The sequence below is a fragment of the Onychomys torridus genome, chromosome X (genome assembly GCF_903995425.1).
Source record: "Onychomys torridus chromosome X, mOncTor1.1, whole genome shotgun sequence".
In the NCBI taxonomy this organism is placed as follows: domain Eukaryota; kingdom Metazoa; phylum Chordata; class Mammalia; order Rodentia; family Cricetidae; genus Onychomys; species Onychomys torridus.
The window spans coordinates 116,557,775-116,571,837 of NC_050466.1; the positions used below are offsets into that span (position 1 = coordinate 116,557,775).

Here is a 14,063-nt window from a genome sequence, read left to right on the forward strand (position 1 = left end):
TTCTTCTGTATTTCGAGCCTGAAAAATCCTCCAGCACTCATATATAGAGGGATTTGGGGTGGGCATATCCTAACAAGATACGGACACTAACTTGGGGGCATCATTTGACTGAGTTAATACTAATTTTGTTGTCAATCTTTAAATAAACAAATCTCATTAAAAGTATATAAACTTATTCCAGGCAGCAGTGGCGCATGCCTAATCCCAGCACTCGGGAGGCAGAGCTAGGCAGATCTCTGTGAGTTCAAGGCCAGCCTGGACTACAGTGCAAGATCCAGGACAGGCTCCAAAACTTCATGGAGAAACCCTGTCTCGAAAAAAAAAAAAAGTATATAAACTTTAATCTCAGCACTTGGGAGGCAGAGTCAGGTGGATCTCTGTGAATTTGAGGCCCGCCTAGTCTGCAGAACAAGTTCCTGGACAGCCAGGGCTACACAGAAAAAACCCTGTCTTGAAAAACAAAAAAGTATAAAAAATATATATACTGGGAGGAGAGGGGTAGAGAGATGGCTCAGCAGTTAAGAACACTGGCTGCTCTTCCAGAGGACCTGAGTTCAATTCCCAGCACCTACATGGCAGCTTACAACTGTCTGTAACTCCAGTTCCAGGCGATCTGACACCCTCACACAGACATACATGCTGGCAAAACACCAATGCATATGAAATAAAAATAAATAAATAAATCCTTTTTAAAATGTATAACATTTATTAAAAAGTATATAGTGTACTTTGCTCCTCCCCCAAGTTTGTGCACCGAGAACATAAGCATACTCACTCATACATCTCTATGGAGTCTTCTGCTTCAGTGATGTAGTTACTGGGGATGTACCCTTCCTGCCTGTAGAGTAAACAACATGGTCATGCGGTGTTTCTTCACCCTCACGTAGACAGATTCCTGTATCCCCTTCCCTGAGCTCAAACCAAATCTCAATCAGAGATGGAAATATAGCCCTTAAAGAAGACTGGGTCTCTGGTGCATGGTGAAGCCAGTGGAAAGTGGAGCTTCTGAACTTTGACACTGTGTTATGTGCATCGCCACAGATGTGCCTAGAGGGGATGGAGGGTACATGGAGAGCTGAACACTGAGAAATACTTGAAGGGAGAGGGTATTCATTATGTTGTGAGAAGAGTGAGCACTGATCCAGACCCAGAACAGAAGTGCGTTGCAGCACTTCGTGTGCAGGTGGAGTGGGCAGGCAAAGGCTCAGGGGGGCTGCACACACTCACCCATTTTTATCTCGTGCTCGCCACCATGGTAGGTTGCTTTCCTCCAGTATGAAGTACTCCTCGCCCTTTCGCAATTGTAAGTCATTTGCATTCATTGGCATATAATCATAAAGGGCCACAACCTTTTTCAGCTCATTTGTGGAGACTGGTGCTGCTGTTGGCTCAGGGGGGAGTGGTTTTTTCAAGATCTATGTGGTTAGGAGGAAAAATAGTAGGGGAGAAGGTTGGCTCGTCATCAGACACGCTCCTCTCCTCCTTCCTTCTAACTCTCTGGTTTACAGGAGAAAGAAACTATTCTAACTCACATCAGGCATAATAAACATTTTTTTTTTTTTTTGGTCAGAGCTGAGGATCGAACCCAGGGCCTTACGCTTGCTAGGCAAAGCACTCTACCACTGAGCTAAATCCCCAACCCCCACAATAAACATTTTAATCCACTTTCATTCCACAATTATTTAAGCCCCATGCAGGTGTTCCCAATTTGGGTATGCATGAAGATCACCTAAGGAGTGTTTCAACACTGTTATCTCCAGAAAGTTTCCAACAGACCAACTATGTTAAATTTTCTGCTAACAGAATCCAAACATTAGCATTCTCTATCTGTGACCAGGAAACTTGCTTGGTACTTAAGTAGTACATGGGTCTAGTAACTCATGTGGGACCTCAGATTCCTTCTTTGCAAAATGATCATAACAAAACTTCCTAAAGTCAAAATGGAGCCCCAAATCAAGGTTTTATACTTATTCTCTCTCCTCCCTTTCTCTCTCTCTCTCCCCCCCTCTCTTTTTCTCTGTGTATGTATTCATGCAAGTGTGCCACAGTGTACATGTGGAAGTCAGAGTACAACTTATCTTTAACCATGTGTATCCCAAGGATTAAACTCAGGTTGTAAGACTTGGTGGAAATCGTCTTTACCTGACAAGCCATCTCAACGGCAAAGTAAAATATTAGCCAGGGATGATGAAGCATGGATGTAATGCTAGCACTCCAGAGACAAAAGCCGGTGGATTAAGAGTTTGAGGTCAGTCAAACATGGTACCACACATGCCAGCACTTGGGAGGGGGATGAAGGAATATTAGCAGTTCAAGACCATCCTAAACTACATATCAAGTTGGCTACCTAAAAGATCATGCCCTCCCCCTACACCCTATCTAAAACAAAAGGAAAAGAGAGAGAGAATGAGGCCAGCTTGGATTAAATACTGAGCTCTATCTCAAAATGCAAAAGAGAAAGCAAGAAAGAAGCAAATGGGAAATGGTAGTTGTAGAATCTAAAAGTGTTCAGTGCTAAATTCTTTTAACCTTACTGTATGTTTGAAAACACTTTTTTTTTTTTTTTGGTTTTTTGAGACAGGGTTTCTCTGTAGCTTTGGAGCCTGTCCTGGACCAGCTTTGTAGACCAGGCTGGCCTCGAACTCACAGAAATCCACCTGTCTCTGCCTCCCGAGTGCTGGGATTACAGGCGTGCGCCACCACCACCCGGCTTGAAAACACTTTTAATTAAAAAAAAAATAAGCTGGACATGGTGGTGCACACCTCTAATCACACCACTCTGGAGGCAGAGGCAGGCAGATCTTTGTGAGTTTGAGGGCAGCCTATCTACAGGGGGAGTTCCAGGCCAGTCAGGGCTATAAAATAAGACCATCTTGTCTTAGCATTTCTATTGCTGTGAAGAGACACCATGACCACAGCAAGTCTTATGAATGAAAACATTTCATTGAGATGGCAGCTTACAGTTTCAGAGGTTTAGTCCATTATAGTCATGGCAGGAAACATAATGGCATACCAGGCAGACATGGTGCTGGAGAAGAGCTGAGAGTTCTACATCTGGATCCGAAGGCAGCATGAAGAGACTGAGCCACTAGGCTACTTTGAGCTTCTAAGACCTCAAAGCCTGCCTCCCTAGTGACATAGTTCCTCTAACAAAGCCACACCTACTATAGCAAAATCACACCACCTAATAGTGCCAATCCCTATAAGCCTATGGGGGCCATTTTCTTTCAAATTACCACGTCTCAAAAAAATGAGATTAAATAAATTAAATAGGTGCCAAGAGCTACCTGATAGCCCTCTCCTCATTGAAGAGGAAGAGAAAGTAGATGGGCAAACCCTTTTTCTCAGTGTAAACATCAACAAGTACTTCCAAGTTCCAGGCAAGTCTAAGACTCTGATGTGTGGTCAGTGATCAACAACATGTTTCATTGTTCTTATTGTTTTGAGCCAAGGTTTCTCTGTGTAGTCCTGGCTATTCTGGAACTCGCTTTGTAGACCAGGTTAGCCTCAACTCAGAGATTCACCAGCCTTTGCCTCCCAAGTGCTGGGATTAAAAGTGTGTGCCACCATGCCCAGTGACAACAAATTTTTATTTAGCCCACAGCTGTATTTAATTTCCCTTTATACCTGATCTTCCTCCGGGGTAGGGGGAAGAGGCTTTTTCGTTTTTCGATGAGAACTCCCAGGTTTTAAGCCTGTAAAACAAGAAGCCATACCATAGAATGCATTTTAGGAGAAGGCCCGGTGACAGGTTTGCTCCGGGCTTTGCTGTTGTATACACTGCATTTGGCAAGTCAAGAAGAGATTCATTCACCTTAGCATAATACCAGCCAGATTTCAGACACCATTAACTAATCCCTCCCACCAAATTTGTGCTGTGTACTTGAATTTGACACACCCTTGAGATCGTGATGGAAATAATGTCAAAGGAAGGAGAATTCAGGATGGGGATACAGTTGTCTGAAGCCTTGGGTTCCATCCCCAGTAACACACACACACACACACACACACACACACACACACACACACACACACACACACACACACAGAGGACGGGGGTGTACTAATCAGATAGCTTACTTCCATTCCTGTTCTCCAAAATTTGGCAGCCCATGGCGTTTTTGGCTGTCTGAGAGCAGCAGAGATACTGTCCATCGATCCAGAAGCAAGGGTGGTATTTCTGTACCAGGTCACTGTTGTACCGGATTACTGTTGCAAGAGAGAAGAAAGATCACCCGGAACATGCCAGAGAACATACCAGCTTCCTGCTTTCCTCTTTGCCAGAGGGAAGTGTTGAGTATCAAACAACTACTCTCTCTCCTTAATCACCCTGAAGGACACAGACAGCAAGCAGCCTGGCTGGCTCACAGAAGCAGCTTGGCCTGCCTGTTTACACTGACTCCAATTATTTCCTGCACAGTTGTCTTTAGTGGTCTGTCAAAATAACTATTCTCCAATCAACACAATAAGACTAGCGGGTGGCTTCAGAACCCAATGATAAAGGTATTGTCTGTGTTTTCCCAGCAAGGCAGTTGTTAATTATGCTGTTTGTTTTTCAGAGGAGAGAAATCAATGTACCCAGGTGTAACTCATTTCACATTTTAGCATACCAATTTCCTGGCTCCCACTTCCTGAGTCATCTTTTTATTATTTGTTTGTTGAGACAGAGTCTCACTTTGTAGCCCAGGCTGGTCTAGAATTCACTGTGTAGTATGGGGTAGCTTTCTACTCAAAATCAATGACTGCTGCCTCGGTCTCCATGCCGAAGGTTCCAGGTGTGAGCTCCTTTGCCTGGATCCTGAGTCACATTTCAGTGACACCTGTCTCAAAACAAACAAGACAAAGCAAAACAGCACCAGAACAAAATTTTGAAGACAGCATCCCTACTTTTGTTGGCTATCTAGAGCTGTGTATTTCTAGCAACTTGGAAGAGAATTAGAAAGACAGGGTGTTCCATCGAGAGAACTTAGCTAGGTGGCCTGTCAGGAAAGTACAATGGTTGGTGCTTATCCTCTGAGTACTTGAAAGACTGCCCCACAGCCTTCATGCTACCAGGAGACTGTCTACAATTCTGTTTCAAACATGTATAATCCACTGCCCAGGTTCGCTGTTGAAGCTTTGCCTGTGCCTTCCTTCCGTTACTTTTGGTGAGGTCAGGACGCTTGCTGTATTGGAAGGCCAATTAGGATGGGCTTTATTGAGCTTGACCAAACATTCTCAAGAAGAAATGTGAGGCCGAAGTATGTAGTTCAGCAACAGAACCAGCGCTTAGCACGAACAAGGCTATGGTTTTATGTGCTAGCACTAAAGAGGAGGAGGAGGAGGGATAGGAGAGAAATGTTTGTTGGTTTTATCCACTACTGTGTTCAAGGAAATGGATTTGAAAGCACCCATGGCTAAGTCCTAGTGATATGGCTATTTTATGGAAAGTCTCATAGAGAAAATTACTACAGACCAGGTGTGGTGATTCACACCTCTAATCCTAGCACTGAATCAGAAGGATGGCTATAAGTTCAATATGGGCCTGGGCCACAGTGTGAGATAATGCCACAAACCACATAAAACAAAAATAGAAAAGGGAGCCAATGAGATGGCTGCAGGTAAAGGCTCCTACCACCAAATCCAATAACCTGACTGATCCACAGGAGAGAAGAGAGCTGAATCCCACAAGGCAAGCTGTCCTCTGACCTCCATACTTGTAGCACGGTGCACGTGTTTGCACCCATATATATTCAGACTTAATAAAAAGGTGTAGGGATGGGAGAAGAGGAGGAGTAGGATGGATTGAAAGGAGGTGAAGGAGGAAGAGAAAGAGGAGGAAGGGAAATGGGAAGTAGATGAAAAGGAGAAGGAGAAGAAGAAACCGGAAACAGAAAATACAGCAGCTGGATATTAGGTTCTGCTTTAAAAATTAAGGTCAACTTATGATAAATTACACAGACCTATGGTGTATAGCATGCCACTTTTTTTTTTTTTTGAGACAGGGTTTCTCTGTGTAGCTTTGTGCTTTTCCTGGAACTCGCTTTGGAGACCAGGCTGGCCTTGAACTCACAGAGATCCACCTGGCTCTGCCTCCTGAGTGCTGGGATTAAAGGCGTGCGCCACCACTGCAGGCCACTTTTAGAACTCATTGTTTAACCTCACTTAGATCTAATACTTCAGAAGGCTCCTCCATACCTCTTTATGATTAACCCCCCTCCCTCAGTGATCAATACTCATGAAATCTTCTCCTTTGTGTGTTGGTGATTTCCACTTGATGCTTTTTAACCCAAGACAAGGTTAGTATTAGTATAATGAGACTTGAAGGTTCCTAATAAAGTTTCTGCATTTAGGTTTTTTGAGAAAGGGTCTCAAAATATGTAGCCCTGGCTGGCCTAGAACTCTCTGTGTAGACCAGGCTAGCCTAGGACTAAAAAGATCCTCCTGCCCCTTCCTGTCAAGTGCTGGAATTAAAGTTGTGCCCCACCACAACAAACAGAACAGCTCACTGTTCTTAATCTTAGCACCAAAGACTATCCTGAGATTATTAGGACTTTCATCTGAATCTCTCAGCAACAATAGTAACTGTTAGAAGATGCTCCTGCTTCATGTCCTCCAAGTAACTCATGCAGCTGAAAGCCTAGTTGAGTCTAAAAAGATGCCACTGTTAAGTGAGCTCTGAGCGTCGTTTTTATGCAGGCTAGCAACATGCCATACTGGTCCTTTCTGGGGCCCTTGGCCCAACTTTAGCTCATGGAACTGCTTCTACACTGAAGTTCTGCCTCTTTATTTTTTTTTTCAATTTATTTATCTTTATTTTATGTGCATTGGTGTATGCATGTATGTCTGTGTGAGGGTGTCAGATCTTAGAGTTACAGACAGTTAGCTGCCATGCGGGTGCTGGGAATTAAACCCAGTCCTCTGGTAGAGCAGTTGTGCTCTTAACCACTGAGCCATCTCTCCAGCCCCTGCCTCTTTATTTTCATATGCTGGGTATCAGGACCCAGGGCCTTGCATGTAGTAGGCAAGCTCTTTACCACTGAGATACATCTTCAGTCCTGTAGGTTTTTGTGGGGGAGGGAGAGAAAGAAAGAAGAAAGAGAGACCACAATTTGAAAACAGCATGATATGTATCTAAAAATTATTGAGAACAGTAATAAATCCCAGTAAACTTTCAAAGAGGAGGAGGAGGAGGAGGAGGAGGAGGAGGAGGAGGAGGAGGAGGAGGAGGAAGAGGAGAAGGAGGAGGAAGAGGAGAAGGAGGAGGAGAAGGAGAAAAAGCAGCCCCTGCTTTGTCTCCTGTGGGATGTCCAAACAGGTTTGACAAGTCATAAGGAGGCGGCTTGAGCAAAACCAAAGGGAGTGCAAACCTGTAGCTAGCCACACTGACTACCAACCACTAGCAGTCCGGCTGAAGTGACAGTGTTTTTGTTGTCTTAGCGTTATGATTTGCCTATTGTAATTTTGGTTCGTGAACTTGGTTTGGAAATTAGTGGTAGAAGTGTAAAAGAACTGCTAACTCACATTTCTCCCTCGCTTCTCCTCAGATAGTCTGCCCATGGTTTCCTGTTTCCTAACTTGCTGCCAGCTATTATCGCAGAGCCTAAATTGGTGGTAGGTACCTACTCCCCCACAAAAAAGCAATTTGTGCATCTTTTTTTATCAATTGCTTTCTGTGTGCAAGACATTGAAGGCAACACTGTCAAGGGAACCAAAGAAATACAAACATAGATGCCCCCAAAGCACGTGTGTCAGTCTCTAGGAATAACTCTCTGACTTGGAAATCGTGTGTTTGTTTTGAGAATGGAGTCTCAAGCCTGTAGCAGCCACTGATTAGCTATGTGCTCATGAGCAGTTATGGCCCTTCTTTGAGCCTCAATTCTTTCACCTGGAATGGGGAGAATGGTAAATCATCAAACTGTTGTGAGGATTTAATGAGCTAATACATTTGAAGCACTTAGCACAGACCCCGGTGCATAACAATTGCCTGTAAGGCACTGGCTATTGTTGCTATTAGTCCAAGATAATTGCGAGAATGAATGTGATAATACATAGAAGCTACTCAATAACTAAATAGTCCTTTCCTCCCTTTTCTCCTTCAGTTTGAGAGAATTGGTGATTGGAATTTGTACTGATACTTCCAAGGGGGTGACAAGGCTAACCCCCTCTCCCCAGCACCAGAGTCTAAACGTTTGTGAAGATAAAGGGCTGTCATGCAATAACCCAACTGTGCTGTTATCGGGCTGCCCTCCTTCCTGTTTCTCTAGGCAGCCTTTCCTGATGTCAACTCAACCAGCTAATCTCTCAGTCACTTGACATGTAGCTATACACACACACACACACACACACACACACACACACACACACACACACACGAGAATATGTGCATGCATCCTGTGCTGCAAGCATTTACAGTGAAACTTGTCTTTATCACTGTGTGGTGAAACACTGAGGAAATGTTCAAGTTTAGGTCTTCACATAGCAATGACTACAAAGTAGCTCCTTCGGAGATATTTACCCACAATGAGGAGCTGGTTGCCCCATCTTATCTAGTTAGTGCCTTATGGTTTTTCTCATACTTTTACATATGTTATTATTGGTTTGATTCTTAGGCAACGCTGGTGGTGGGTATGGCAGGCATTATCATCATTGCCATTTGGGAGAAAAAGCTGGACACCAAGAAGCCCATGGCCTACTTGCCAAAAGTCAATAATAGAAAGTGGCTTGGAACCAAACTCTTTGTCTCTGACTTCAAGCACTCTTGCACCCCATCAAATTAATTTTTAGAGCTACGTATTTCATATCCAGGACTTTAAATACTCTGTGATCTTTAAATACTATGTGATCATTAGCAACACACCCCCTTTGTAAATGGTGCGGCATTCATATGATATTGTTATATAAAGTTCCATAAAAATAAGAAAATGAAGGTGTCCATAATTACAAATCTGCATTATTCTGGGCAATGGTGGCACACGCCTTTAATCCCAGCCCTCCAGAGGCGGATATTTGTGACTTCCAGGCCAGCCTGGGCTACAGAATGAGTTCCAGGACAGTCAGGGCTATACAGAGAAACCTTGTCTCGAAAAAATAAAACAAAACAAAAAGACTCAAAACTGCATTAGAAAGGGCTGATGTGGTGGCTTCCTGGGTAATGGAGCTTTCCACTCCAGCCTAACAGCCCAAGTTCCATTCCTAGAACCCACAATGGAAGGAGAAAACCAACTACTGAAAGTATCTCCACGTACATGCTGTGACGTGCAGACACACACACACACACACACACACACACACACACACACACACATAATAATAAAAGCATTTTAAACACACAAAATTGTGCTGGAGAGATGACAGAACTGGGTTACAACTCAGTCTAGTATGTTATCTTTTATTCATATGACGGAATAGCAATCTGTTGAGGAAAAACACTCACTGTCCTCTCCTCCCTCTATGAGCCTTTCTCCCATCTCTCTCTCTCTCTCTCTCTCTCTGGTTTTTCGAGACAGGGTTTCTCTGTGTAGCTTTGAGCCTTTCCTGGAACTCACTTGGTAGACCAGGCTGGCCTCGAACTCACAGAGATCCGCCTGCCTCTGCCTCCTGAGTGCTGGGATTAAAGGAGTGCGCCACCACCGCCCGGTCAAGCCCTTTCTCTTTCGTTAATTCATTCTTCCTTCCTCTATACTTCATGTTTTCTTCTGTCTCTTTTCCTCTCTCCCGCCTCTCCTCTCTTTGTTACAATTGTGTTCTTTTCCTTTCTAAAACTAGTTTACTTTTAAAGGAATCCTCACCATTTTTGAGCTGGTGAATCCAACGCTTTCTCAGCTCTTCAGTTGGGGAGAAAACATAAAGCGGTCCTTCATCATATACAACCTGGAGTGATGAACACAGCAAATTTCAAGGTTAGGATTCAGAAAATAGATGGGACATCTTAGCACACGCAATGAGTGAATCTTAAGGAACAGCACTGTATATCTGTTGTATAAAAGAAAGAAAGAAAACCAGAATATTTTCACTTAGCAGTGGTTCAGGGGTCAGGGAAACCAGTTGAAGAAGTCCTAAACTATTCATGTCCAGGGATGTAAGACTTCAAAGCTTTGGCTCAGAGGTTAAGAGCCTTGGCTGCTCTTCCAGAGGACCTGGGTTCAATCCCCAACAACCATATGGTGGCTCACAACCATCTATAATGAGATCTAGTATATACATAAAAAATAAGTAAATCTTTTTAAAGAAACTTTTTAAAAAAAGACTTCAAAGCTCTTAGCTTTTGAATATTCAAGTCCTCTTGGTGTATGTTTTAATTTATGTGCCTGTTTAGTCCACAATGTCTCCCTTAGCATTTGATAGAGGTTTTTTTTTTTTTTCCTTTAACAAGGGATATTTTGTGATCTGAGTATTAAATTTTGGTCTATATGGAAGGAAATGGAAAGGATAATCTACATTACTTAAACTTTGATGATTATTTCTCTGTTTGGGGGCTTGGAAAAGAGGCAGTAAAATTTTAATTACAACCATTTCCAACGGTCTTCTCTCATTAATATGTGCCAAACAAATTGGGAACTACAAACTTATTTCAAACTGGGTAAGTATATATCAGGGACTGTCATCAAATCAGTATTTTTAAACACTTACCATGTTCATTATGCTGGGTATTACATACATGCGTAAAATACAAAAGGTTTGGTTCTGATGTCAAGCATGGTGACTTACACCTATAATCCTATCACTCAGGAAGCTGAGGCAGGAGGATGGTAAATTCTAGGCTAGCCTGACATACATAGTGAAGTAGTGTCTCAAAAAAAAAAAAAAAAGATCTGGATCTAACACTCATAGAGTTAGCAGATTTCACATAATGGATTCTAAAGTCAAATCCAAGTTACTTTTGAATTACGATTATTTTTATTTATACACTGCCATTCTTCATCATCTGCTTATACAGCCAAACAAGATCATCATGTTCAAAGACAATGGTAATAAAAACTACGTCACAAACACCCTTCTTTCACAAGTTAGCCATGAAAGTAATCGTTTTACATTTTTCTTTTTGCTTGTTGGGCTTGCTTGTGTTCATACATCCATGACAGAAAGCTCCTCCCCTGAGACTTTTCACTTCCTTTTCTGGCTTCCACTGCTGCTGAGGCTGTTACATTCACTGCGTGTGGCCTACACATTTCTCAGGAGATGAGCAAGCCAGTTTGAAGCCCAGTTTCCATTCTTTTCTATGGCTTCTGCTGCATCTGTCAAAAAGATGTTCTTCACCTGTTTCAGTCTAGACCGGAATGTCTATTTTATGTCAATAAACCTTCCCCACACTGAACTTCCTAATACTACCCCTTCCCTCCCCTTTTCTGTCTTTTCAACCCACATGACCGCCATTAAATAGACCTGCAGAGCCAGAAGGAAGTGAAATGATCAGTCAACAAGCAGAGTGGCTTTCTCACTTCAGCCATCATAGACAAGACATATCATAATAGGCCTGGTGTTTATGTATAATCTTTTTGAGGTGTAGATATGGAAAGAAACTGTGTTAGATGAGAAAAACACAAAAGCAAATATGCTTCTTAATCTCATATATTGTATTTTAAAATTTTAAATGTAAATAAACAAATAAATAAATAAGCCTTTTCTGGATGGCCAAGAGGCTTCTGCTGCATATTTACTAAATGAAGGGCTTCCAATAGTAAATATATCTTATTTGCAGCTCAGAAGCATCTTGTAAGGACCTGAGAGCCGTTAAAATACTAAGACCTCTGTCTCTAAAACTCCACGGAAGGCCTGAATCCTACCTTCTGCCTGTAGCACGAAGCTTAAAAGTTCTTATTAATAAAAACAAACCTGGAGCCAGGTATTGAGGTGAAGGCTGAAAGGTCAGAGAAACAGAACAAGCCACAGCTAACCTCACCTTGCCAATTCCTCAGCTGATCTTGTTTCCTTAGACTGGAAGCTTCTGAGTCCTCAGTTTCTCTGATAACTCAGTGCTCACCCCAATACCTGGCTCTGGGTTTGTTTTTTATTTTTTATTTTTATTTATTTATTTATTTATTTTTGAGCTGAGGATCGAACTCAGGGCCTTGCGCTTGCTAGGCAAGCGCTCTACCACTGAGCTAAATCCCCAATCCCTCGTTTTTATTAATAAGACCTTTTAAGATTCATGCTACATCTGTCTGTCATTACTAGCCAACAAACACAGCTGGCGGAATCATGTTTACACCAAGCTACCCTTTGTTTGCTTTTATCTGACTTCAAAAGAAATCATTAATCCTGCAAGAAACACAGCTGAGGTATATGCATGAGCCAGCCCTCGTTTTGCTGTAAGTAAGACCTCTGACACAGGGTTAATTATAATAATGTTTGTCTAGATTGCCTTTCAGAGACCTCCAAGGGCTCTTACCAGCCAGTATCACCAGTGTGATATTGTGGGTGTGGTAGCACTAGTTAGTAAACCTGTTATCCCAGCAACTGGGCGGCTATGGTAGGAGAATTGGAAGTCTGAGACCTGCCTTACACCTCATAGAAAGACCTCATCTTTTTAAAAATTGGAATAAAGAGGAAGATTAAGATGGAGAGTTTAGTAGAGAAAGGGTAAAGACTAAAAGGGAGATGGGGGTTAGGAGGGAGAGGAAGAGGGCTAGGACAAAGGGGGAGAAGATTCGGAGAGGGGTTAGGAGGGAGAGAGAGAGAGAGAGAGAGAGAGAGAGAGAGAGAGAGAGAGAGAGAGAGAGAGAGGATTAGGATGGGTAGGATGTAGTGGGTGGCTGATTGTACCATGCCCTGAAGCCATGCTTCTAGGGAAGTAGCAGGAGGCTATTAGGTACCTGCCCCTGGGGCACAGCCTCCGGGGATCCTTAAGACCAGAGATGCACTTATGGGTCGCTCTCTCTTCCTTATGGATGTTGGATGCTGAGACAGACCAGGGCACAGCTCTCCGGAGAACAGCGTTGGCACGTGCCTTACCTTTCCAGAATCCTGCTACCATCCCCACAATCCCCATTACCTGTATTGTGAGTTTCCTGTATTGTGAGTTAACCTCCCCCCCCCCCGAGTAAATTCCTTTAATTATTAAGCTATTTCCATGTGTTGATATCTATTTAATCATATTAGCACTATGGTGAGAGAGGGAATTAGGAGAAACCATTGACTCTTCACTTGGTCCTGTGCAGATTCTCAAGGAATGGTCTAGAACTGAAAACTTCACCCCCATATTATGTCATTTTCTGAACACATGTCCCACAAAGAGCCATGACAATTGACTTCGAATTTGCTGACAACTGATTACCTTTAACTACCTGTCTCCATACCATAAATTGCTCTGCTTATTTTTCCGATAAATGTCCTTCAACCCTTTGAGGGAGGGCAATCTGAGACTTGCATCTGCTACTTCCACAACTGTCTGCCTTGTAAATGAACTCCTTCTCTCTTGAAAACTCATCTCAGTGACTGGCATACCATGCAGAGGGCCAAACTGGCCTGATTTCATTACATGACTTCCTTGACTGCTTTAATTTCTGCTCCCGGGGACCTAGTATCCTCCACCTGATACCTAATGACTTCATTACAGAGGCTTTTCCAGAGGGGGTTAGAGAAAATAACTCACCTGGAATGGGTACGGGAACCTTTCAATGATTGAAATCTGTTCCATTTCACTGGACTCCTCACCCCTCCTCTGTAGTGAGAGACAGAAGTACGGTTACCTATGGATGTTGTGGTGGTGTGAATCAGAGTGGCCCCCATTGACTAACATATATTTGAATACTTGGTCCCCGAGTGGTGGAACTTTTGGAGGAAGGATTAGGAGGTGTGGTCTTGTTGGAGGAGATGTGTCACTAGGGCCAGGCTTTGGGGTTTCAAAAGACTCATTCCCAGCCTCTCAGCTTCCAAGTGGTAGATCAAGATGTAAGCTCTCGCTGTTCCTGTGGACATGCCTTTACTCTATCATCATGGACTCTGACCTGTTGAAACTGTAAGCCCCAAATTCAACACTTTCTTTTATAAGTTGTTTTGGCCATGGTGTTCTATCACAGTAATAGAAAAATAAGTAGGACAGAAGTGCTGCTCTTTTCTGAATTTCTTCAGGTTTTGGGAAT

General features: G+C 42.9%; 1 protein-coding gene across 2 annotated transcripts in view; it reads right to left on the reverse strand.

Moving 5' to 3' along the window:
• Positions 1-14,063, reverse strand: part of Btk (Bruton tyrosine kinase) — a 41,771-nt gene that overhangs the window by 12,994 nt on the left and 14,714 nt on the right. For both annotated transcript variants that reach the window (XM_036174729.1, XM_036174730.1), the window contains exons 4-9: positions 13,574-13,642; positions 9,771-9,852; positions 4,081-4,209; positions 3,628-3,695; positions 1,228-1,415; positions 776-838 (exon numbers count right to left, since the gene is read on the reverse strand). In XM_036174729.1, the coding sequence (XP_036030622.1) occupies positions 776-838; positions 1,228-1,415; positions 3,628-3,695; positions 4,081-4,209; positions 9,771-9,852; positions 13,574-13,642 (599 nt within the window). The remainder of the gene's footprint in view (positions 1-775; positions 839-1,227; positions 1,416-3,627; positions 3,696-4,080; positions 4,210-9,770; positions 9,853-13,573; positions 13,643-14,063) is intronic.